The 27,823-nt window shown below is 39.6% G+C and overlaps 1 protein-coding gene across 11 annotated transcripts in view; it reads right to left on the bottom strand.

Moving 5' to 3' along the window:
• SLC10A7 (solute carrier family 10 member 7) overlaps positions 1–27,541 on the bottom strand; it is a 151,004-nt gene extending 123,463 nt beyond the window's left edge. For 3 of the 11 annotated variants that reach the window (XM_065061949.1, XM_065061946.1, XM_065061947.1), the window contains exons 1-4: positions 26,992–27,224; positions 23,274–23,356; positions 17,645–17,781; positions 13,483–13,558 (exon numbers count right to left, since the gene is read on the bottom strand). In XM_065061949.1, the coding sequence (XP_064918021.1) occupies positions 13,483–13,558; positions 17,645–17,781; positions 23,274–23,356; positions 26,992–27,091 (396 nt within the window). In that variant the 5' untranslated portion in view covers positions 27,092–27,224. Of the gene's footprint in view, positions 1–13,482; positions 13,559–17,644; positions 17,782–23,273; positions 23,357–26,991 lie in introns of all 11 variants that reach the window. The other 8 variants (XM_065061950.1, XM_065061948.1, XM_065061945.1 and 5 more) reach the window with 8 other exon arrangements.
• Positions 27,542–27,823: the final 282 nt, after the last annotated feature.

Genomic DNA, 27,823 nt, shown 5'->3' with positions numbered 1-27,823 from the left:
TTTTATCTGTTGGGAGCCAGAGGAAGGTTCAAAAAACCAAATGTAACAACATAGGCATTTGTTACTCAAAGGGTCATGACAGCAGACCCCTTATGAAGCAGAGATACCTTGGAGTGACTAATTTTCCTAATGGATTTGAGGACAGCACTTTACAAAATTGCATATTTTTCTGGCTATTCCATACTTAGAAATAACATCTGTTGTTCTCAGTTTTGCAGGTCATAAATTCCACAGAATCGAGCCATGCAGCATTGACATGGGTGGTATCAATAGCAAAAACGTTCCAGTATCAATAGGTCACAGAAGTTTGACACTATGTTTAGAAATGCCTCACAACTGCACAAGAGAGGCTGCACTGCTGGTTGAAGAGAAAACATATAAGAGAGGCCATTGGCTAAATTATTAAAACACATACCTTAGAGAACATAACCTATATAGAAAGTCTCACTCCGTACAGATATTGGTCCAGATATGAATCATTTGGATAATGAAAGTACAGTAAGTATTTTTGAGATAACACATATGACATTAACATTACAGAAAAAAATGTTATAGGATATATTTTCTAACTTGCATGATTACATGCCATTTTAAAACAGGAGCATAAAACACATCCATAGATCAGAACTGAGATTTTATGCCCAACTTTAATATTGTCATTTATTGAATTACAAGTACCCTATCGACACAGCTTATGCTTCCTCTTCTCAAAGAGCTTTTGAGAAATCACATACTGAATATACAAAAAGTTTCTCTAAAAACCACATTCATTTTGAAACAAAGTATTTTGCTTAAGTAGAATAAAACCTGAGATTACTGAATTACACTTCACAGAATCACAAAATGTTAGGGATTGGAAGGGACCTCAAAAGATCATCTAGTCCAATCCCCCTGCCAGAGCAGGAACACTTAGATGAGGCTACGCAGGAATGTGTCTAGGCGAGTTTTGAATGTCTCCAGAGTAGGAGACTGCACAACCACCCTGGGCAGCCTGTTCCAATGTTCTGTTACTGAGAAGAAGTTTCCCAAGACTTGGCAAAGATGATGGAGAGTGGTCCAGCAATGACTTCAGCCAGCTCCTTCAGCACCCGCGGATGCATCCCATCTGGACCCATGGATTTATGGATGTTCAGATGCCTAATTGCTCCCTAACCCAGTCCTCATCAACCAAGGCAAACTCCTCCATTGTCCTGACTTCCTCTGCGGCCTCAGGTACGGGGCTCCTCAGGACAGCCTCCGGCAGAGTAGACAGAGACAAAGAAGGCATTCAGTAACTCTGCCTTCTCTGTATCTTCTGTCACCAAGGCACCCACCCCATTAATCAGTGGGCCTACATTGCCTCTGGTGTTAGTTTTATCTGCCCCGTATTTGAAAAGGCTCTTTCTGTTGTCCTTGACCCCTTTCACCAGGTTTAATTCTAAGGAGGCCTAAGCTTTCCTAGTTGCATCCCTACATCCTCTGACAACAGCCTTATATTCTCCCCAAGTGGCCAGCCCCTGCTTCCATGATCTATAAACTCTCCTCTTCCACCAGAGCTCACCCAGCAGTTTCCTGTTTAACCACGCAGGTCTCCTGGCTCCCTTCCTGGACTTCCTACGTGTCGGGATGCTCTGATCTTGAGCCTGGTAGAAGCAGTCCCTGAATGCTAACCAACTATCTTGGGCCCCTTTACCTTCAAGCAGCCTTGCCCATGGGATTTCCCCCAGCAACTGCTTGAAAAAGGCCAAAGTTTGCCCTGCTGAAGTCCAGGGTTGCTTCTATAGAAGCAACATTTTTACTAACTAAGGAAGATATCACCTCTATGCTATGACAGAAACTGACACAGCTGCAAAACTAGGAAATTTTTCTAAAAGCCTTTACAATATTACAGAAAAGGTGTGGTGTGTTTTGGGGTTTTTTTTTTGTTTGTTGGGGGGCGGAGGGGTTTCTTTGTTTTAGTGGTTTGTGTTGATTTTTTTTTAATTTCTTGGGGGGTGTCTTGTTTGTTTGGTTTGTTTAATTTGTGTGTTTTTTAGGTTTTTTTGTTGTTTGTTTTTGTCTAAAAAGGTTGAAATAAAGGCACAATAGATGGCAATAATTACAATGATTCTGATCTTCAGCGTGCAGATTAGAGGCTGTAAACTCCCTATCAATAATGTGAAAACCTCAGTGAATGTTTCATGCCCTAGTACTATGTCTGAGAAAGAACTTTTCAGACTCCATTATGTCCGCCATGAACTTAATCTTTCACCTCTAGTGAAAATCCTTCTATAACTATAATTCTAAAGTTAATGATGAGAGAATTCATTTGCTTTCCAAGCACAGATAAAACCTTTTTGAAATACACTCTCACTGCCATGACCTTGGTCTATGACTTAAGAGTTCACCACATGTAATAATTTACTCTGCCCCATGGGGCTCATTGAGATTTCCTTTTAAAAGGTTTTGGATATGCAGTTGGAGCTGAGACACACAGTATGTATCAAAGTACACACCCACTTATACGTGATAGACATGTTGCAACAATATCAACAAGCAAAATTAATTTGGATCACTACAAAATATAACAACAAAAAGGTCTAGCTAAGCAAAGTCATCTACACACTAGAAAGTCAACATTCGGGGAAATCTGCTGCAAAAATCCACACGACCTGCTAGAACAGGAGTTTTAAAATTTCATGGAAGAAGTAATAGATGTAAATTGGCAAACTAATTCAGGAAATAGTCTGTTGCTCCAGACTTAACAGCTCAAACACAGTTCAGTTCAAGCATAGGAATATCATCTTAAGTTTATGTGCTACATAATTACCAGAATTGCTGCATTAAACTATGTGGTTAGTCTATAGCTGTTGGCTTCTTTGCCGATAAGCAGTGCACTGGCTTCTTTATCTGCTCATGTATTTCTTACTAAACATCCTTTTATTATTAAAAACAAATAGATGAAGCCAGAACTACTGCATCCAACTCAACATAAAGGAAGATTTTTCTTCCCATGTATCCTGGGCAAAATTCCTTTGGAAACGTTATTTACCTCAAATTCAAGAGCTGGTTTGCAGCCCTAGTCACAAAGCACATAGCTACTGCCTCACAGCATTAAGTGCACATCAGTGGATGATAACATACTGCCAAGTGCAACCGTGGCTCCTACTGCTTCCCACTTCATAGAATCATAGAATTCTTTTGGTTGGAAAAGATCTTTAAGATCATGGAGTCAAACCATTAACCTAACACTGTCAAGTCTACCTCTAAATCACGCCCTTAAGAGTCTCATATACAATACACATCTTTTGAACCCCTCCAGTTTTTACAGATCTTTTAAACCCCTCCAGATGGTGACACCACCACTTCCCCGGGTAGCCTGTTCCAATGCCCAACAACATGTTCTGGGAAGACATTTTTCCCAATATCCAATCTGAACCTCCCCTGGTGCACCTTGAGGCCACTTCCTCATCTTACAGCTTCCTACCTGGAGAAGATATCAACACTTGGCCTCCGCCTCACACGGTCCTACATCCCTGGGGATGTGCAGGAGGACCTCAAGCAGGGCATGATTCAGGGGAAGACAGTACAGACCTTGAGAGCTCAGGCTGAGGGTGGGAAGGGGACATAATGCCAGAGAAATAAACGGTCCAGAAACATGGCTTGTGATGGGGATATATACCATGAGGTACCGAACGGTTTGGCAAAGATTGTATTTAATGGTAAAACGTCCTCTCCTCCATCACACAGATGAATAATCCAGGGGCTGTTGTGCCTTCAGGGCACCTATGTTAGAGTGAATGCACGAATGCTCCTTTGTCAGTCTCCTGCCCCTCAAAATTTCCTAAACGCTACCATCTTCTCACAGGGGCTTCCCATGTGAGTACAAGAGTTCAAGCCTCTGCTACTGGTACTCAAATGGTGTTTGTTTCCATCCATCCTTTTTAATTGACAAGTGTCAGCAGAAGTAGTGGATTTCAGACAGAAAAGGCCACATCCACAAGGGAACACCTGCAAAAATCCTAGCTGAGCCAGAAAACAACCGGCTGTGGGGACTGCTTGTCTGAAAAAAGCTTCCCAGGAGGCATGTGGCTTTTTTTCAGCATGTCCAGAAACAGTTTACCAGCAGCTTGCTGTTTTCAGACTTCACAACAGGGCCAATATTTTCCACAAACTGGAGTGTAAACAATGCTTTGCAATAAGAGAAAGTGTGCTGCTGTACTGCTCTCCACATTTTCTCTCAAATGCTCTAACAAATGAAAAAAATCAGTTTAACAGAAAAATACAAACTGGAAACACTCCTAAAATACTCTGTCTTCCCATAAGAGTTCTATAAAAACATTTTAAACAAATTTGAGCATGTTTCTTTTTATATAAATAAAGGAATCTAAAAGTATGTTCTCTCTCTTCACACAGATGAAGTTTTCCTCATAGAAGGAAAGATACTTTGTTAACCTGTATTGAATATAAGCATTTGACAATTTAGAAGACAGACAATAACCTTCATTATGTTCTTTCATCATCATAATGATGAAAAATGGATAGTAAAATAAAGTTAATTTCCTTGAAAAGTTGTGAAATATAAAGATACAGTAATTTAACCGAAAATCCTGCTTCATGTTTTACAGCTATGTAAAAGGTATTTTTCAGATTTCACAATGTTAGTCACACTCTATATATTATCATTCCATATGTTCTTTTTATAAAGAAATCCTGAATTAATGCCATTTTTAACAATCAATATTGTTGCATATTAGCTTTTGTTAGTTTTATAAATACATGTTTTAATTCCCAGTCACCACACTGGGGCTACCAACAGCGATACTAAACCATTTACAGTAGTATCTTTTCATGCAATAGGGTCCAGGTCCACAGAGACAGGTAAATGAACGAAGAGACATCAAAGGAACCATCTTTATTGTTCATGGTAGAAAATAAACCACCTACAAGCAGACAAAGCTGAATAGTTTCTGTTCTGCTGTTATCAGTGATTTGACATCAATCCTAACACATGCAATGATTATACACTCCACTTACTATTAAAATTAGTATTAAATGAGTGTTTACTTTGTAAACCAACAGGTAAGGGACAGCAGAACCAGAACCCAGCGTGGGACTGGGTGTCAGTGCCAAGAAACAACTGCACTGCTGTGCCAAAAGAAAGTCATTAGAAAAAGATGCTTCCATCGTGAATGCTGGCATCGTGCAGGCATTCAGTAGAATTAAGTCTGCATGAAACATTCCACTGCAAACAAATCAGCTGTAACTTTTTGAAGCTGTCACCATCAGAATAATATTTCCAGTCTTCACTGCTCTCCAAAAGATAGCCTTTCCTTTCAAAGACCAGGGGAGAACAAGTAGCGTACCTCCCTCGCTAGTAAAATATCTTCAGTCTCTCTTTCAAACAGCCTTAAGAATTAAACAACAGAGTGTACAGAAATTGTAGACCCCACTCTCTGCAAATATTTTAACAGAAATATTTCTGATATGTTAAAAGAATTAAAAATGCTTGCTTTGCATAGGCAATGCATACAGTACTCCCCGCTAAATAAAGGAAGCTCCTGCACAATATAATTTTGCACTGAATTAACCTGCAGACCAGGACAAATACAAAACCACCTTGCTTTAAAAGGCCATTTTAGTCAAGCATGAAAGCAAAACGACTTGACTGTCCTGGCTTCTTCATGCCACAAACAGCTTTCAGGGTCACTGAGTGTCCCATAGCAGACAAAAATACTCATCTCCCCAATCAAGCACTGTAGAACAGTGACAGCAAAGCCTCTGAAAATACTTACAAAGTCTCATGAAGGACAGTCAGGCAAACATAGTTGGAAAAGCACACGGCTATGATGATTCCAGGTACTTTCCAGCCACAACCCAAGCAGTTTAGCAGAATTAAAACAGGTGATTTTACAACTTCCTAGATTATGGCAGAGCTGCTACCCCTGCACCCCTGATTTGGGAAGGCTGAAAATGCACAGGCTGCAAGTTCAGTGTCATGCATCTTACAGTACATCAAAAGTTGTGCAGTTAAGAGATTCGATATATTTTTTGCATTTCCCTAATCTCTTCCACACAGTCTTTGCCTATCATCTCACCCTTAATTTATCAGCTCAGTGGGACAGAGGGTATTTTTTTCAAACTCGTACAGGGATAGAGACAGGGCCCTCACAGTGACTGGTGAGGAGAGGGGAGAATGAAGATCTCTTGGGTTTATACCCACAGTCCGGAGGCATAAAACACAATCCCAGAAAAACATCACAATGTGAAAAAAACAAAATATCTCTCAGGCTCCCAGGAGTGTAGGAAAGGGGCTTTTTCCACTGGACACTATATAAGCCACATGAAAGAACCTGAGTTATAGGTACTGGAACTCAGGGCCAAAACCAAATCTTTTATGGCAAGTCTCACTCAACCACTGACACCTTAGTGTAGTAAATCAACTGCTTTGCAAAGGCGTCAGGAAAATCTGAAACTTTGTATAAGCTGAAATCAGGAGTTTTGAGATTAGGTGCCTGAATATGGGAATTTCAGAAGCCTCACTGCTAACTTGAATTTATTTCCAGTGAATAAAGATTAGAGCTGAATGCTTTTGAAAATCCCTTCCATTCTGAACAGTTTTCATAGTGGATCTGTATTAGGCCTACTAGTGCTAAATGAAAGGAGAACAGTGAGAGCAGGGAAAAACCCAGAAGATTCCACAATTGCTTTGGGTTATAGAAAACTTCAGAAGATGATGAGGAACTCTAGATATATCTAATGGACCTGCGTGACTGAGACACATTATAGTGATGAAATTCATATTGTAAGTAATAATTTGGGCTACTCCTATGTATTGATGGATATAAAAATGCACTCACCACTCCGAGAAGGAAAAAACCCTAAGTGTCAATAAATAGTTCAATAAAAACCATCTGCTCAAAGCACAGTAATGATAAAAGAAAACTCTTAGGATACATTAAAAATTAGACTGTAATACTAGAATATAGCGGGGTGAATTTAATAGCACAACAGCTTCTATGTACATACAAGGCTTATACTGACACAGTTAATTCTTTATATTTGTACATGAGAAGTACAGACATTTTCTCTAAATTTGTCCTTTGACACCCACATACATTTCCCAGAGAGTTCAGTGTAGTATCTAATGGTAGAATTACATTTTCATCTAGAACTATTTAATCTGTGTGGACAGACAAAATTTATTACTTAGGAAATAATTTTTTTAAAATAATCATTATAGTTTTTTTCATTTTACAGTATCACATTTTAAAACAATAGAACAAAATTACTTAAAATTTCATAAACAAAACCTAAAAAATATTACATGCAATTTGGAAACCAAATTTTAGATAACACTACTGTAAATTCTGACTTATATGTATAGAAGAAAACACTATATCATACAAGACAACTATACATCATGACACATTCAGTTTATTTGAAGACAATAAACTATTTTGTTTCATAACACTCATGTGTTACTTTCCAAGGGCAAACACTTCTGATACACTAGTGTAGCAGTGTACGAATCATGAACCATTAGACCTTGTACTTCTTTTTATTCACTGTATTTTTTAAGGTTAATGTACACGTATACACAGTTCAAAGAACTTCAGATATTTTTAGAGAAATCAATATTTTCCTGTGATTTCACAGTAGTGTTAGGGTTCACTTTTCTGTTTTTACTTAAAAAAAAAAACACCACTCACAAACAAAGGAATTTTCCAGTGTTTATTTCTCAGTAAGAACTCATAAGCTCTTTACTTAAAAAAAAAAAAAAAAAACAAAAAAACAAACACTTAAAACTATTGCATATAATTTGTTGGCAAAATGTTACTATGCTCCCTTGATTCTTTTCCAGAAATGATAGCTATTGTTCTTGTAAATTTATATTTGGGTTTATGTTCTACCTCCACTTCAAAAAGCAAATCTAAAAGTCAATACTAGAACTCTTGCCTTACTTTGTCTAATTTCATAAATAGCTTTCTAGCTTTCTTCATTATAGTCTATTATTTTATATTTCAAAATCTCGTCTTGCATATGCAACACTTTGTTTTACAAAAGACATAGCAGATCCATATGAAACTTGCAAAAATATAAAACATCACCTTGATTAAGACATTTTGTACAAGCTACAGCTTAACTGAAAAACAAACCAACCAACCCTCAATGGTTTTGTTGTGTATGAGACAGCACAATAGCCAAAGTGTTGTTCAATAAAATGAACTGTCTGCCACGATTTATCGGTACAATTCCATCACAGCCATTGCCTGTTATGTTACAGTTTTAAAAAATGTGTCATTAAGCTGCCATAAAAGTCATCACAAATTGTTTTTTCTCCCAAACTGATAATAGACTTATAGATCTAATTTTCAACCTCTTTTCTTCATCACTTTGCCTGAATACTTTGTAGTAATATCTAGCATCTCTACAGCATTTCTGTCTGAGGATCTCCAAGCTTTGAATAAGTTTGTCTTTACAGCACCTTGAAATGATGACATTTGTCTCTCTTGTAGAAATAGATAGTTAGAAGCAGACTTTTAAAGAAATAAGGTTTTGTAATTTCATCAAAAAACTACAAGACTTTTTCACACAAGTGACACAAAAAGCCTTCAGTGCTGTCAGATGCTACAACGTCATTGTGACCTTTCGTGGCTCAACAAGAGTAAAGAACAAAAGCGAGGCCTTCTGGTTTTCATTCTGATTTTTAACTAAATGAAGTGTCCTCTTCACAAACCAAAATACTTCCTACGTCTTACTGATGACAGAAACAACTAAGTAATTGAGAAAATATCACCAAATAAAAAATTAGATTTTGATTTCTCATGGTGTTCCCTCCTTATTTTTTGCCAGTGTACATATGAACATTTCTTTGTCCATACAGGGCCTCATAAGCATCAAACCAAATTCAGTACTTGAAACTGGCTTGGCTAACAAACTAAATGTATTTGCAACAAGAGCTAGGAATAGGCTTAGAAAGTCATTTGCAGAATTAATTAATCATATAGGAAGGGCTCACAAGAGGAATGATGGAAAAACCAGGGTGAAGAAGGAGAAACAGAGACAAGAAACAAGAGTTGAAAGAGCTGAGAGAACAAACCACACATCATACAGAAACCAGGGAGAAGAGCTGAAAAAAACTAAAAATGGGTCCAAGAGTCAACAGGTGTAAATTTGTAGCCCTACGCTCATCACAGCAAGAACAGCTACTTCCACCAGAACAAAACAAGGAATAGCCATTAATCATCCTCCCCCTCCTCCAAAAGCCAAGATTTTCAGAAAGCAGAGAGAGTTTCTCTCTTCAACACTTACACCCCTCAATCACCAACATTTCTCTCCATAGAATGATACTAGCACCCCAATAGTCTGGATTACACAGGCAGATCTTCAGACAAAATTTTTATCTCAACCATGTATTTTTCCAACAATCACAGGCAAACATCTTACAATTCTGTATATCAGACATTTTCAAAATGTGGTACCAATATCACTAGTAGTACACAAGTTACTCTGAAGTGCTACAGAAACACTGCCTTAAACAACTAAACTCCCCTGCTGCTGCCTTTGCTATCAATGGTGATATGCAAGGAAACGAGATTTGAAAAGTCTGTCTTAAGTCCCATGTAACAAGCAGTACTGAATGTAAACTAGTCACTCCATTATTTTCTTTGCAGCTAGACTCTTTTGTTCCACTCTGCTAATAGCAACTCTGGATTTCTCGTCCATTGATTACAGAAAAAATTCCAGTACACCTATAAAATCTGCTACTGGTTTTCAGTCTGATGATCTCTTCACTGTCTTTCCATTTCTTTCTTATAAAGCTATGAAGATCTTTTCCCCCCTAAAATCCCTGTGACTTCTGAAATAGGCTCTTTCCAGTTCCCTAAAACGAGCCACTTAATCAATCACACATCAGAGCTAACTGAAGATGTTAATTTTCACCCTCAAACAACAAAAGGCCTTTTGGTTTCCAAATATAATGCTTCTCCCCATGGTAACACCCCAGCTACAGCAGGCAAAGGTGCTAACTGGCTTGATTGTTTTCCCTTATTACTGGAAGGCTACTGCTGACAAAGGGCTTTTGATAAAGATTTATTTCCTCTGGAATGCACCAACCACCAAAATCAGCTCCCGCCTGCTGATCTACCAGGCATACTGCAAAGTAATACAAATGGCTAAGGTGGCAGAGTTTGGAAAGCATGCCTACCAGCTGCTAAGACCAGAGATTTGAAAGCAGTATATAGATCACAGGGTTGGTGATCAAATCACATATAGGAAGAAGAAAGACTTATTTTTCCTTTGGACAATTTTACATTTGTGCACTTGAATAACTGTTCTGCTGTTGTGTTCTTATACACATATCAAGAGGACTTTACATTTTTTTTTTTAATACACCATGTGTTTGAAACATCAGGAAAACAAACACTAGTAAATTGTGTAGTTGCTATTAAACCCTGACAGTTTATTATTTGTCATTTTAGATTCTTAGTTTGTACTTACAGTCCCACAACATTAACTTTTTCAATGATGAACACAGTTTAATTGGAATTCTTAGATAGCCTTAGTGACCCCATCTTCCTTAGACAACAAAACCAGAACATTTTATTTTGTGCCCTCAGGCATATATCAAAAACAAAAATCCTTTTAAGATTAACAAAAATATCTTCCTTTTATCATCTCACAATCAAATTTTCTATTTGATAGGCAGCAAAATCCCCCATCCAAGCAGCTTTTAAAGATATAGACTCTCTTTCTAAGCACTTCACCAAATACTTCACCACCACGTCACGGAATAGCAAAATCTAGCTCTTATATAAGGCTTTTCAGCACTGATGATCAAACACTTCACGAAGTAGCCATTATCCATTACTGCTAACCCCAGCGACATGACACCCTGCTCTGTTTTACCCAAGAGGTTAATGATAGCGCTAAAAATAGAAGCCACGTCTCCTCAGACCCTGTTGAGTATTCCTTCTACCATAGTGCCCAGCATTTCTTTGGGAATAACCCCAGTTCAAATTGACATTCAATAGTCACTTCTACTTAGATAAAGAAAACCTAAACCACTCTACACTGTCATAACACAGTCAACTCCCACAGCTCTCATGTGCTGTGTTTCAAGAAATCCAAAGAGGCCTTCAGACCACTCATTCAGGGTGTGCCTGTACCATACAGCAGCAGGCCACTTCTCACAATAATTAGTTCATGGGGAGCTCCTTCACTATATTGCTTCTGAGCAAGCCCATTTATCTTCATATTGCATTATGCAGTGTAGATACACCCTCAGACAAATCAATTTCTGTAGGTAAGGGATACATGCTTGATGAGGAAAAAGCAGTTTAAGCAGCACTATTATGAACAAATGCTCTCACAGTACAATCTCTTATCATTCCATTTGACTCCCAGGTTTAAATTCTTCTTCACGTACCAGATTTAAAATTAAAATGGGGAAAAGTACATTGTTCTGCTCATAACAGAAAACAAAATATATTAATGACAGCTTAGATGAAATTTCACGAGGAGAGATGAGAAGGTATTCTACTCTGGCATGAGGGATGTGATTTGCTATTCTTCAGGAGAAAAAATAGCAATAGTGTGAATGACAGAGAAGCATCAGATTCCAAAAATATGTTTGCATTGAAAACTTGCTCAAGTTTGACAATAAACTTGCCACACACTTCTTCTACACCAAGCATGTTTAAAGAGTGTTCCTCTTTTGCATACCTTCCTAGAGCCTGACTGAGAATACTCAGTTCCCAAGACCCAATTCTTGATTCACTCCATCTCTGCTATCAGCCACTATCTGTAAAAAACACTATCAAAGTATGGATTTTTACATTACCTCAACACCAGTTTGGTACAGAAGATCTAGAGGTTCAAGCTTACTTTGTCAGTCACTTATACAATTATTTACACAAGCCTCACACGATAGAAAATTTCCATTTTTCAGCTGGTCTGAAACACACACACCTCCACTACTCCAGACGAATACTACCATATAAAAGTGAACTCTAACAGTCAAGAAGCTAAAACCTCTCTCTCTCTCCCCTGCACACAAATGCTCTATGGTATTTGCCTTCAACAAACCAATCACACCTTCTTTTTTTCCAGAGGATTTTCTTGCTTGTTCTAAGGATAGGACAGATAGTGCTGACACTGGATGAATGCTCATTCAGTACTTCATTTCATCCTCACTGTTCATTATGTGGCATCTTTGTAGAATTTACAGCACCTACATCTAGAATCCTAACTAAAAAAACTTTTCATTTCTCTGTTGCTCACTATTATGTACCCAAATTATTTCCTTATACTAATTACTCCACAGCACATCCATCGGACAATTTCATGATCCTTGTTTTCAGGTAGCAAACTGAGAGACAGCAGCGTGCATCAGGATTGCCCGTAATTGGAGATGCCTGACTTGAGATGCTTTGAGTCTCTCTTCAGAGGATACAGCAATTAAACAGCACTTTGTCAGTACCAAGTACAACTTCAATCTATTTCAGTGCTATCATGTGTTTTCAAAGCTGACATTAATCGGTCCCAAGAGTCTGAACTCAGAAAATGAGAAGTACACAACTAATGGCTATATTTTAAAAATGTGGTTGGAGTGATCTACCCAATCTCACACAGAAGCTCTATGGCTGAATCAAGATTTGGCTCTAACCCTCCAGAACAGCCCTAGCTTTAAAACCCATCTCTTTTTACTGTTATTGTCTTCCTTCCTCACCTGTTGGGTCTCACCCACCTTCGGCAGTTATGAGGAAGCAGATCTAAAGGAAACAACCTCATTAATTAGCACTCCTGAATTAATTTCCCCCCAAATGCTGTCTACTTGGTCTTCCTGAAGATAGCAAGTGTTTTGTGGATAAAGAAAGAGTATGAAATGACACCAGAACATGCCATTTTAAGGCAGAAGTATAACATGACTAGAGTTTGCACAAAAAACTTCAATTCTGCCATTTCCTATCTGAGGAGAACTTTATACTACATCAGCAGCAGCAAACTCCATGTTCCTGAAATTTTCATTTCATGCAGTCTCATATAAGATTTAAATTTATTTTTGTGTCATCATCATCATCTCACTTGCTATGTTTGCAGCTTCAAGGACTCATACTACAGGGCATTTCAATACTAAACACCAGCCAAACAACTGCTGCAAGGGTAGTTTTTCACCACAAAGCTAACAGTCTATGCAATAACTAGCATACAGCATACAAACATCATACGGTTAAGAATTCCAGTGCAGCAACAAGCAGAAATTTCCTAACAAAATTCTATCAGAAACCTTTATATCACCTCAGAAAGCTGAGCTTCTTTCAGTTTGAGCAATGCCAGCAGACTATATTCCTTGTCTGAAACCAATACAAAACCCAAGTTTTAATTCTAGAAGTTTTTACAAACCACAATAGCACCACATTTTAGTTACATTATAGTTGTTTTGCCACAACTTCATCATAAATAAATATTTGTTTGAACTTCTGTTTAAAAAAAGCATTCAAGAACAAAATGAAAACTCACCTCATTTCCACCAACAGCTTTGGTTAAAATTACTGCAGAAGACACAGGAGGAGGCATGCAGCCTACTGTCTGCAAGCTAAAAACAACAGAAAGCAATGTTAGATTCCTCAGATGATACAAACTAAAACCTTAAAATACCAAATAGCTGAGTAGAAACAATCATCTTATCACCTGTGCAACCCAATGAGTTTGTATTAGTTACAGCCCTGTGCCAGCTGGCAGGATTTCTGTGCTATCTCTTACCAACCACCACAGTGAAGAGTTGTGTCACCATCTAAAAACCTGAGCACTTAATCTCTCCGTGACTCCATTTCCCCAGATGTAGTACTGCATCTACCATTCACAAAGATATCTACACATCTATCACTAAGATAACTGCATCATGTGTCCTGATGTAGTAAAGTTTGTACTGTGTTTTGAGATAACTGTAGATATTTGGAAAAAAAATAAAATAAGGATGTAAACCCCTATTTTCTTGAAAAAGCTGTTCAGTGTTTACTGTGAAGTAGAAGAGCAAGAAGAATCGTGCTATTCCAGATTCCCACTATACATCATTTTTCATCAAGCCCTACTCCCCCCCAAAAAAAAAAAAAAAAACAACAAACCCTCACAATTAAGCTTTTTGTTTCCTGAACATTAAAAAGCCATCAAATGTTTCATTATTATGCATGTTTTCACTTCCTGTTAAAATTATCAAAAGCTTTCTCCTGCCTTTTAGAAGTCTAAAAACATTATTGTTATCTGTCATTTTTACCTTTATCTATGCAGCGATTATCATTGTATAAAGTAAATGCTGTTGCAAAGTATGAAAAAAACCTACAAGCTTTCTTTTTCTTTTTAAAGACAGTCCACAAAAAGTGGCTATTACAATAAATCAGTTGTATTAAATGTGTATTTAAAACCAACAAGAGCATACTATAACAGATTACAATTAAACTTGTGAAACTAAACTAAGTAAAATAGGCGATCTGAATAAAAGCTGTGTTGACTCAGAAGGAACAGTAAGGCATGAAATAAAATAGTCTGTGAGACCCCCAAAAGCGTGGAATCGACATATTTTTTCAAGCATTAGAGTTTGAGACAGTATTCTTATTCAGAACAATTAACTACTAGTGGTGAACTACTTCATACTCATAAATCTGTTAGTCCGTCCCTGAGAAACGCAGCATCAAAAAGCTATAGCAAACAGAAATATTACAGCCAAACAACAGTCAGCATATTGTACCACAATCGATATGCTGCAAGTATACAAAAAGCTTCAATAAAAGAAACAAGTAAGTGACAAAAGTATCCAGTTTGTCAGCGACAGACACTGTGGAAAAAGGAAAGAGGCAACCAGTGTAAGCATTATATAAATCCAATCACAAAGCAGCAAGCACCACCTTGGAAGTATATAGTACCTTCAGCTTATAGTGAAGTAAGCTATGGAAGCAGAGAGTTGTCAGCACATAGAAGGATAGGCTCATATTGAAAAGAAATACAGGAAAAAGAAATGGCATGGAAAGTTTGGAAATATATATAAAAATACACAGCAGACAAACACATGGCAATTTTGATGGCCATCCCCCACATCAGTTTTGATATTGTTTTCTCTCTTCTATGTAGTCTCTTCACGGTGAGCTCCTGGAACTTCTCACCTGCACTAATAAGGGGTAGATTAAGTTCAAAGTTACCCAGAGAGGTATGAAATGTGTGCAAGTGCATTCATCTCATCTGGCAGGGATTTTCCACACTATAAGAGAAAGGCTGAATAACACAAACTCTGTGAACCCTCTCAAATTTAAAATAATAAATTTGAAATTCAAAAAAATAAAAATCATTATCCAGTTATGGTTTTAAATACTTTCCATAGGAAAAATAGTAATCTACAAAAAAGCCTGGCACACGCACTAAATGCAAATACTTTTAATCAGGTGTATTGAAACACACACTTGTCAATTTTTATTTCTTGCTTTGTATCAACTATACGTAACACTACCAATATACAAATTCCTCTAATAACCAACAGATTACTATAGATAACAACCACCTGAAATGTTCTACCAGTTCAGGCCATGCTATAACCACGAACATCAGGGGTTCAAACACTTGCTGAATGCCGATAAGAATAATACCTGTTCTACTGATACATTACAGGCAACGGAAGTAGGGTCAGAAGCCATATTTTTCCAGGTCTTTGTTAGGACTATCAAACAGTTCCCACTACAAGCTGTGCTAAACATGTATGATGAGGAAGTAGCTTTGCCAAAGCCTGTTTCATCCCCCCCTGTTTTCATTAGGGTACTTCACTGTTTCCAGGATATAAAAACTACAGCTGTGCGGCATTTGGATGTATCTCTGATTACAGAGAACATTAAAAGGAACAGGCAGTTTCTCACATCTGCTCCTCACTCTCCTTTCACATACCCATATAGGGACAAGCAAGTACCTGCTTTAAAATGTATGATCCTAGAATTGGGATGGAGCTCAGTCTCTTCTGCATCTGCACAGCATTGAAGGAACAGCTCCCATCAGGCTCCCTTTGGAGTGGATGCCTACAGAGCCATACAATGGCTGATGCTCTGAGAGTGTCCTGAACAGCAGTATTTATCAAGAAATCACTCTTTCAAATAAACATGATAACCCTCATTAAACTCCCCAATATGACCATTCTTTGAATGAAGTCTCAATAAAGCAGAGTTATGCACTGAAAGTTAAAACATGGCCAAAACAAATAGTACTCAAGGAGCAAGTGCTTGCAAGGCAATTTGAAACGTGCAGAAAGATTTTAGCAGACTAGTAATAAGCAGACATGCCTTCATGAAAAATGAGGCTGGTTTAGGGTGATACACATACATGTGTTTCTTCTTTTTAAAAAATACATACATACGTAGTTTTACACTCAGCTTCACAGGTGTGCATGTATATACATTTGCATGTAACAGATCATGTCCCTTAAGTACTAAGAACCAAAGCGGCATAAGAGGCATAGGAAAGAAAGGACAAGAAGTGCTGCAAGGAACAAAAAGCACAAAAGTCTCTTGCCCCCTCCACTTCAGCAACTGAGACTCCCATGGATTAGGAGGGAGTTTTGGCTTACTGTGGAAAATCATGTCTGTGTTCCAGCTGAGGAAAAACTTCACAATAAAGAATAACCTTTACTGTGAATAGCCAAATGCAAGTGGACATTTTAACACAAGCTTGTTATTTCCTTGATGTACTAATACTGTTAAGCAAAACAGTGCTAACTTTTAAATTATATCTCAATTTCACCTTCTCAGTATCATTTGGAGCACTTCACACTCGGTGGAACACCTGGAGAAGCCTCTTAAAAACAAAACAAAATGTTTTTTTAGGTTTAGGCCCTGTAAAAATGTATACATGAGCAGCTTTATCATTACACTTTTAATACAGAGAACTCTCCCCAAGCAATGTTCCACCAAGCAGTAAGAAACAATGGGGATTCTTTGCGCAGTTTTCTAAAATAATTCATTTTTTGTATTCAAACATTCCAGTAGAGCTGCACGGTGCTAGGTATTTACCTTTGATTCTAAAAAAAGCTTTTTATTTTTTTCATAACATCTATCACTACTGCACCATCAATACAGCTTTGGAAGCACACCTCAGCAGAGTAAACTAAAGATTTAAAACACACTGGTTTAATGGTAACCTAGCTTCTGCTCATCTCAAAGATCTCTTCCTACAAAAACTTCACTCGTTTTAATTTTTTTTCCAAAATTTAGCTAGGAGAAGATCCTGAACCCAAATCCAGCCACATGCAAGAGATGCTCAATACAGTCCATTTAAAAACAAAATGGAATACCAGTATGTTGCATACACTGTATTTATTCACCAACTTATGTTTTTCCTTCAGCATTCCCTTTCTTTCCTCCCTCTTGAGACTCAGCACAGCACTTCAGCTGTGTTTTGTGATATAAAAAAAGCTAACCTGTTGGAAACTCCCTACATATGAAATTAATTGACCCAACTTTCTAAAAATGAGACCAGGTTCCTGAAAGGATAATCTTGTGTGTGTACTGTGTTTTCAACAGCAAAATGCTGAAGCACAAAAACAACTGGCAAAATTGTTCACAATGTAAGTCTTAAAACACTCATTGCAGGATAAGCAGCCCTTTAAGAAGGCAGCCACAAATATAATTCACTCCATTATGCTTAAACATACCCTTTTAAAAGCCATTCATTTATAGGTGTGATTGATAATAGCTGAAGAAAAAGCCATATCGCTGTTGGGAAGAACACAAGTGTAAAAATCTGGACAAAAAGGTGTAGTTTCACATGCATCAAAGCACTTGTCAGCTCCTGCAAAAGAAAAAGAAGAGAGGAAGTTGCAGTCATACCAGCTGAAGTAAGATCACGTTTGTGCTTTTAAAACTAGGATCATCTTCATAATACAAAGAGAGTGCAAGTCAAAAAGGCACCTTTAGGGATCATCTGATCTCCTCTTTAATAATGAAGTACATCCAGACAACATAAAAGCTGTGTCTGCTCCTGGGCATTTTTCCAAAAGAATTGTCCACCACTTCAATGATAGTGTACCTCTCCTAATGGCAGCTTTTCAGCAGGCAGCTGTAACACTTTGTCACTGCTTCAAAACCTGTGTTAACTATGCTGACGGCCTATTTACTTTATTGACTGTTGATATCAAGAGGAAGGGAAACTTGTTGTGTCCCTGTGATTTCAGTTTCCTCTAGTCTAAAGAGAGCAACAAACTGTGCTTCTTATTTATGCCACGAAAAAAGGATGCTTACATTACAGACTGTCAACATCTGTGGCGAGTTTTTTTAAAGAAAGACTAACAAACGTAAAAAGCAAGGTAATCTGTAGCAGATTTTGTTCATTTATTGTATCAATAGATAGGAAATTCACTGAAAAAAATTAGGCTGATGAAGAATAGCAAAGAAAGAATACCAAGACCATAACAAGCTAACAACAACTAAGCCACAAAATTCAGAGAAATAAGGTACAAAACACCACGGGAGACTGAGAAAAAAAGATCATTATTTTAGTGTCTTTCCTCAAAGGCAGTAAGAGCACTCCAGAGAGGTGATCAAGTATATACACAATATACTCTTCAGTTAGCTAAGTGTTTCTCTATGTCTTTTTGGACACTCCAAGGATCTTCCACATAGTTTTTAAGTACAAGGAAAGCACCTTATACATTTCAGCTCATTTCAACTCTCACAGGTTAGGAAGGAAAAAATCCTCTCCCTCTGTCTCAAAATAACTTGCACTCTTTTGAAGTAAACAACGTAATAGGAAAAGTAGTGATGGTACTTTTAGTCAAAATGTAATTTGCTAGGATTCTCCAGCTATCTGACATGCTAGATGCATTAAAATAAAATAAATAAAAATGTATATTTCCATGTACAGTAATGCAGCAGCCAATCTTCAAAACAGTTGAACTTTCATGAAACACAATCAAATACTGCATTTTTAACTATCCAATTGTACACTAATGTAATTATAAATTTGAAAATACTAGCAATTGAGCATCGTGTCCTTGTTTATATTACTAAAAGAAGTAAAGTATCATCCAAATTTGAGTTAGGGAAAAAAACTTCCACAAAAAATACACATCTGTTCTTAACCTATTCTTAAAGTTGTAGAAAACATGGACTTCAAATGTACCAAGAAAGTAACATTACATTCAGTGCTTGGTTAACTGAATGAAGCAACTTTTTGTTGTGGGTTTTTCAGTTTCTGTGTGTGTTTTTTTGTTTTTGTTTGGGTTTGTTTGTTTTTTGTTTGTTTGGGCAGGGGGTTTTGTTGTGTTTATTTTGTTTTGTTTTTAAAGAAAGTTCTCAAGCAGGCTAGTTTCACTCTGCATGAAAAAACAGGCTTTCTTCACATATAACCCATCACAGTACCTACAGCATTAGGAATAGCTTTACTGTAGTGTTACTTCATCTTATCTCAAAAAGAAAGCAAAAATAAAAAGGCTAGTAGTAGAAACACAGCCTGTGTGAGAAAAGATATCTGTAAATTCCTATATAAAAGGGTATGATCTAAAAGTAAATAATACAATTGAGAAAAATCAAAGCCAGTGGCTTCTTTCAGCCCCAGATTTCCTAGCGGACCAATCTCTGAAGGCACACCAACCTAGACACCATCACACATACAGAATTGTGGACAGTGGAAGGAATGGCATCATACAAAACACGGCATTCTTTCAGTATCTTACAGTTATTGCCCATTTTCCCTTTTAAATTAATATTTTTCCAATTGTAAAGTGTCTTAAAAACAGATGATCTGAAGAAAACTGTGTGACACTTTCAAAAGCAAAATCCAAGACAAAAACTTGGGAAAGGCCAGTTACAGCTTCCAGAGAACAAGGAAGGCGCTTACAACACAGCCAACCTATAACATGAAGGAATGCCGTACTAGCGGAACAGGTCTTTGTGGATCTAAATTACCAGTCGTTAAAATGTCTCCAGTGATTGTCTTTTAAAACTGTTATTCCATAGATGGTATTATCATAGAACAAACACTGAAGAAAGCAGTCTTCACCCTCTCAAGCAATATACAAGGGCTTGTCCAAAAAATACGTCCTGTCACAATAGCCCTCAAAAAAGCAGAAATCTCAGAAATGTTACTGGAAGCTGCTAGTTATGACTCGGTTTCTGCACACAAAGTAGAACAGGTTACCTTGTCTTTCCCAGTATTTCAGACTCTTCAGAGAGCTTATCCAAGCCCCTCACTGGTCAGTGTGGGTCTCTGTTGCCATCCAGTCATGCTGAGATGGTCACAGCTGGACTCCTCTGGGCAAATACCCACACAGAGCAAACAGTGTTTTCAGTGGCTTGCCGAATTCCTCATTGAAATGGGTAACTCAAACACTTGATTTAATTTCTGGGGCCCTACAGGAGGTATTTCCTTTAAAAGAGTGAGTTATCCAGTCACTGAAAACTGAAAGAGCATTATATAAAAGTGCAATCAAATGTTCTTGTCATTCCTGGATCCAGACTATTTCTACAAATGTAAGAGGACCTCAGTCACCTCTAGATTTGAGAAGGTAACGAGGCCAGGCACAGACAGGCTGTCCCTGAACGCTGCCAATTATTTTGTGAAATACTTTCTGAATGCATGTTAGCGGTTTTTTTGAGCATGCATTTTCACAGCAGGCAAAACCAGAAGAGTAACCTCAAAAGAGCATCAGTTTCTTCTAATCTTGTCAGACTTATCAGAAGCCCTCCATTAATACATTAATAGGTAGAACAGCTGACACACAGGTCAACAACTAAGAAAGATAAAAGCAGAAACAACTTACTTTGCAATCCAATAAAAATATATATTTACTGACTAATAATACCAGCTTTTGGTTGTGCCTTAAATAATTAAAACATGCCCCAAAGAATTTTAATAACATCATGACCTGGTTTCCTAACACATTTAAGGCTGGGTTTTAACATACATTTGAGAAAGTAATAGCATAAGGTACAATGAGTTAAATGTTTTTCTTTTCTTCATCTTCTACTCCCATGGCAGAAATTCAGAAAAGGATTAGCTTCCTGATGGAACATAAAGCTGGATGTACAGCACCAGTCCTAACTGACACTTCCAAAACAGATAGCTAACTGGCATAAGCATCAGGTCCTGTAAAAACTTCATTTACACCAACACATTGCTTTTAGAACCACAGATGAAAGAAAGTCATGCAAGCACCAAGTGGGACATGACACATTGCTGAAGAATCTGTCAGTCTAGTCACCTTACCTGGAAGAGGTTAGATGTCCACTATCATTGAAAGTCTAACCAAGACTTTGATAATGCTGCTTATTTCACTCTCACTCACAGCAGCTTTGAAATTATAAAGCTTCAAGGATACAAATTAGTGAAAGGGGAAGTTTTACATTTTTTCCCTCTGCATGCAGAAGTTCCTAACCCTGAAAGCAGAAAACTCCACTCCATTAGTACTACTCAGGCGTTGTGTTTCAGGTCCTCTTCTCTGTGGAAGAAAGTGCCTCTCTGCAGTCTCTTTCCATTAGGATGAATTACTGTCCCAGGCAAATAGATAACATGTTTTTTTCCTGCTTTCCTGTAAGACCACAAGACTCTAAATAGCTGCTACAGATTTGACTGAAGTTATTCACTTCATTTATACCATGTCTCAGCAGAACTAGAGGCCCTAGTGCCAGAACCACCTGCAGACACAGAAAGAGAGGGCTGCCATCAATTCAGACACCACCTCCGTTTGGAACTTTATCACCATGATACAGGTACAGAAACTTTGTTTCATTGAATGCATGCTGTTCATCCAAATCCCAGTCTGCCAAGAAAATAATGTATTACTGGACAATACAATCACTGTTTTAGGCATTAGCGTCATGCAACATATGAGTTACATCACCTCTTAGCACAGCTAATAGCGTAGAAGGAATCAAGAAACTAGACCAGCAGAGACATGCAGTGTATTCCTTCAGCTCTGGTTGCTCCTTCTCTTCTTGGCCTGTAGCCATAATTTCCTTTCTCCAAGCCTCCTCTACACATCACTAAGAGGTTTTCCCCTTCATCTCTTCTTACTCCTAGATTGTTCCTCTTTGAAAAGTGTGCAACACAATATGTGCAACAAGTTTCAATGTCTGTAATATGCAAAGTGTAAGCACTTCAAGTCTATCCGTCCAGAACAAAATCCTATAGGAAAAGATTGCCAAGACTCAGTACCTGTATATCGCCCTTGCATCTGTGTTGCTACCATCTGCTCTCCTGTGTCTACCGATGTGGTAACTTACAAGTCACCGGACCTTTGCTTGCTTAAATCCTGTAGTGACTAAACAGTTTCACTTACAGAGGAAATCAGCAGGTGAGATGAAGAAGAGAAGCACAGAGAGCTCATATCTCTCTGTAAAAGGTAAAGGGCCTGGAGAACAAATTTTATGAGGAGCAGCTGAGGGAACTGGGACTGTTTAGCCTGGAGAAACGAACGTTTAGAGGAGACCTTATTGCTCTCTGCAACTACCTGAAAGGAAGCTGGAGCAAGGTGCGTGTTGGTCTCTTCTCCCAAGTAATAAGTGATAGGACAAGAGGAAATGGCCTCAAGTTGTGCCCAGGGAGGTTTACATTGGATATGAGGAAAAGCTGCTTCACTGAAAGAGTTGTCAGGCATTGGAACAGGCTGCACAGGGAAGTGGTTGAGTCATCAATCCTGGAGATGTTTAAAAGATGTGTAGATGAGGTTCTTAGGGACGTGGCCAGTGGTGGACTAGGCAGTGTTAGGTTTAGAGTTGGACTCAATGAGCTTAAAGTTTTTTTTCAACCTAAATAAGTCTATGATTCTATGACCTTCTCTTCATGTCCTACAGAAGCATGAAGATTCCACACAGCCTCTCTCTGCCTAGTTCCCTACAAAGTTCTACTTTAGAATTCACACGGTTTTCTGGCTTGTGTCTCAACTAAGCAGTGTAGAAGCCAAGGATAGAAGAAGGCAGGTGTTAGCATTCTCCTGAGTCTTACCCTGATTTAGGTTTGGAACATATCCAGGGTATAGATCCAGTCTCAAAATTGTGCGTTTAGTCAAAGCCCTGCAAACTCAAGCAACCCACCCTCAATAGATGCATGAAACTTATTCATGCTCTCCTTCTTATCATGTTCACTACTTTGTGAAGAATTTTCTGAAATCAAGGAGAGGTTATTCCATAAATATATAATATTTATCTTCTCTTGTTAACCATAGTTAACCCAGTATAAACCACAACAGCATAGTAATGAAATATTCTAATTACATTTAATTTGATCAAAAACAACACAAGATTTTTAAAGTGAAAAAATAATTAAGCAAAGAAAAATTACAGTACCTCAGTTTTTAAGGAGAGTCCACTGTTAAAGAATATAGCTGAAACAGCAATGTAAGTTATGGTAATTTCTGGTTTCAAGGGTCCTAGAAAATACAGACAGAAAACAAAGTCAACTACAGTCATGGAGCTAATGATATGCATATATCACATCAAAGTAAATGAGAATATTTAGAAGAATACCTGGATAAAATCTAATTAAACTAGCTTTATTTAGAAGAGTGGAGTTCTATTAAGTTACAGAAAGCATGCTATTCGTTTTTAAATAAAAGCAAACCAGTGAATGAAGAGTGAGGTACATTGTCACACAGATTTGCCTTCTGTGATTACAGGCCATTGGAAGCTAATAAGTAAATTCTGGAAATGTGAAAAAAGGCAAGTTTCCAGAGCTCTTCTCTGTCATCACAGTACCCGCATAGTGTCAGCAAACTCAAACAAAACTAATAGCTGCCTGCCCTACAGGGCCATTGACATCATTCACTTATCTATCTCTCACTTCTTCCCCCACAACACACACACCTGTCTAGCAGCCTCCACAGAGGAAACAAAATCATACCTTACAATTATTTCCTTGGGACAATACAATTCTGCATCATTCCCCCACAACAGGGCTGTGGCAAAATGGTTGATTCCAGCCCTACAATAATACATTTCAGACACACTGCTGCAGTGAGATCAGAAAGAGCAGATGCCTGCACCTCCACGTGTTCCACTGTGTTAAAGGCTTACATTTGTATTTATTTATATACCTTTTTTTCAGGGAGAATAAAATAAAATACTTTTACACCCCTATAAAAATGATAAATTCTCTTAATACACTTTGCCTTCAAAGACCACCCAATGCAAAATGTATATACTCATTTTTTCACAAGCATTCAGCCAGTTATTTTATTAGAAAGAAAAGACTAGCAGTCTGCTTAGGAGCAAAGTAATATCCTAACTCTGCAAGTGACAGTAAGTTGTCATGGGCAAAACTACAGCAGCAAACAAGTGAGCCTTTACTCAACACTCCAGAAGAGAAGATCCTTTCTGCTCTCTCAGATGAATGATACATTGATGGTCACACTGGAGCGAGGTCAATGATCCTTAAATGAGAGGGATTTGATCGTATACCAAGTCTACTCGAATTTGCATCTTAAGTCATTTAAACCCAAATCCCACTTTCAGAGAGGACTCTGATGAGACATTAAAACTGTGTGTGTTAAATAGAAAAACAAAACCAAACAACCCATATGAAGCATAAAGTAAAAATAAGCCAGGAAATGCAAGAGTTAAAGTTGCAACAAAGCACATGGCTAGTTGCAAAATTATGGCATGCTAACTGAATAGCCAGGAGAAAAAAAAAAAAAGAGAGAATTATGTATTTTTTCTAATCTCTTAGAAGATTAAGGCATATATGTACATGCATATACACACTGGGCACATAGGCAGTTGGTTGGTTAGTCTGGCTAAGATAGGGGTTCCTCCAGGACTCGGTTTTTCTCTTTTAGGGCTTTTCACTGAGCTACCTGAACTCCTTCACACAGGAGAAGCCTCTACCACCAGAGCAGTCACAGGTTCATGCAGCACAGGGAACTCTGGGCAGAACAGAGCCTCTCCATCTCTTGTGCAAAGAGATGGTCAGGAAAGCTCTTTTCACAAAGGAACTAAATAGGCTCATTCATCAAATAGGAAAACACACAAAAAGGGCTTGGCTTATGCCCTGAAGGTGGCAACAGCACAAATCTCTGCAAGCTGTGTCACAATATTCCACTGGTATAGATATTGGACCATATGTACCATTCAGTAAAGCCCTGTAAATTGCAGTGCATGGTTTTGTCAGCTGGAAGATGACAATTTTTTTTTTTCATATGCTGATATTTCCCATCCTCCACCTTTTTTTTCCCAGGTTTTAAAATAAGCACTGAGATCACATAGCTGCAGAAGAGGGATAATGCTTTGGAGAACACACACTCATGAATTTCCATCAATGCTCATGAGATTTTTTTTCAGGCTAGTTGTCCCAGGTACAATACTATGTCAAAGTTTGGCATATTTTTGCAGTAGAATAATTAAATGAAGCTCTCCATCATAAAATGCAGGAAGTAAGCTGAGGAAAAAATTCTCTCTTATTCTAGTAAAAAGGATCTCCCAGATTGCTGCCAACAACTAGCATGACAATCAAACCAAAAGGGGATAAACCACCCAATATTATCCATTCAAAATTGTTTTTAAGGTCTGCACAATCTTTCAAGAAGCTCCTTGTAGGTCCTGTTCACCTATGCAAAACAGCACACGGATGTTAGAAGGGATCCTTGCACAGCAGGTATTTGCCTACCCTGAGCTCCATGAAGCACTGGAGCCTTAGTTGACACAGAAAGTATTCACAGACACTTTCTTCCCCCAGAACCTAAGGAAGGGGGGAAAAAAAAAATAAAAAACAAAAAACAAACACGTTGGCTACTCCGTGATAAGCTGTCTATCCTTAAAATTCAGCTCTGTTATGGAAAAAAAAAAAAAGAAAATAAATCTATGCACATAAAAGCACAACTAGATTCTTCTTTCCATATTATCCTACATCCTTTCCCTTAAACCTTCAGAGACCAATCAGAAAAAAATACATATAATTTAATTTGGTTTTGAAGATGGGGAACATCTGGAACTGACCTTACAACGGAAACTAACCAGAAGACACTGCCAGCACATACACTTAAAGATACACTGTTTACGCTGTTTATTTCAAAATAACACCTGGTTTTTCATCAGCTAGTTAGAAGAAACTTACCAGACTTCACTACACAGAAAAGGACAGATCTGTCTTCTGATTTGTTTACTGTGAGCATTTAGCACTGTTTTGCACAGAATAATTTTCGCTGTTTTCCCTCATCTTTCATGAGGAGGTAAAAGAGGACCAAAAAGAAAACTAGCTTTAAAATACAAGTATGTTATTATAAAGTAAAAAACAAACAAACAAAAAACACAAAACCCACATCTGATTCAAATACAGCCCCTGAGATTTTGACATACTATACATTAGGCTACAACTCTCGAGAAGCTTGCAGATGGCAGACACTGAACTGAAATAACTTTACGTTCTTCTTAGAGTTCTTAAAGTTATCACTTACGTAACAGCAGCACATTCAAAGCAAGTTGCTACTCAGTTTTCATTACTACTAATCCAAAAAGAGCAGGGTATCATTCAAGCAACTGGTGCAGTGTCTAGCAAAGCTACATATGGGAACCCACCTCGAAATATTTCTTGGGTACATAAGAAACAGCGACTGACTAACAAGCCGAGGCGAGGAGCTGCCGCTCGCCCTCCCGAACCCCCCGGCAACTCCGGTTTCAAAGTTCCTGAGCGGACGCCTCTGACGGCCGCGGGGCACCCCAGCGAGCCTCGGCATCCTCGGCGGCAAAGCCACCGGCACCCTCCGCCCAGGGTCCCTGCGGAAATCTCCGCAGGTCCCCGCACAATCTCCCCTGTACCCAGCCGCGGGGCGGCTCGCTCCCCGCCCTGCCGCCGGCACCCGGCCCAACCCCGGGCAGCTCCGGGCCCGGCCCGCACAATCGAACCCCGCCGTGGGGTCAGCGCTGGCCAGCAGCAGTTGACAAAGTACCGCCGGGTCCCGCAGAGCGCCCGGACTCTCGGGCGGCGGCTTCGGAGACCCCCGCAGGCGCCCCCTGCACCGCCCGCCCAGCAGCTGGGGCAAAGCGGCCCCCGCGGGGCAGCGGCCGGACTCACCCCCTTTGACGCCGACGGCGGGCTCCAGCCGAGCCACCGCGATGACCAGTACGATCCCGAGGATGAACCACTCCTTCCGCAGGCGCTCCAGCAGCCCCATGGCGTGGCCCGCCGCCCGGCCCGGTGCGGCGCAGCACGGCGCAACGCCGGGGCGGGGTGCAGCCCCACCGCCCGCCGGCAGGACCAGCCCGATCCGCTGACAGGAAAAGTCTCACCCACCGCCGCCATCACTACCACGCACCTCCTAATAGACACGCAGTCGCCGCCCGCTCCACTGTCCACAGCGCCGGTCCCCCTGCCGGCGTCGGTCGCCCCCGCCGCGGCCCCGCGCCGCATCCCCGCGCCGATGAGGGGGCGCCCGTGGCCACAGCGAGTGGCGGTGACACAGGAGCGGGGGGGGGTGGATGGGAGCGGCGACGACGCCTTTGCTGCCGTCGACTGCCTTGCGGGTCGGGGAGCGCAGCTGCAGAGCTGGTCCCGGCGGGCGGCGCGGCCCCTGCGAGCGCGGAGCTCGGCGGGCGCGGTGGGGCGGCAGGCAGTGGCAGGCGTGCGCGCTGTTTTGGTGCATTACAACATTTGGTACATTGCGTGGCGCCCGGCGTTTGACGCGAGGGAGGGCGGGCGCGAGCTGGCGGTTACGGCCGTTGGGCGCGTGGCGCGGGCCGGCCGAGCTGGGGGTGTGCGCTCATCGGCGCGTGGGCAGCCCCACACTCCCCATCCGCTGTCCGGCCGCCTCCCTCCGCCACTCGCGTCCGCGACCCTGTCCGTGGCGGCGGTCTGCTGCGAGGGCGGGCACGGGCCGGGGCTGGCAGGAGCCCGTTTACAGCGAAAA

Source organism: Columba livia, chromosome 4 (genome assembly GCF_036013475.1).
Source record: "Columba livia isolate bColLiv1 breed racing homer chromosome 4, bColLiv1.pat.W.v2, whole genome shotgun sequence".
Classification (NCBI taxonomy): domain Eukaryota; kingdom Metazoa; phylum Chordata; class Aves; order Columbiformes; family Columbidae; genus Columba; species Columba livia.
The sequence above is the reverse complement of the archived record's forward strand: the minus strand, read 5'-3'. Positions and strand labels throughout refer to the sequence as shown.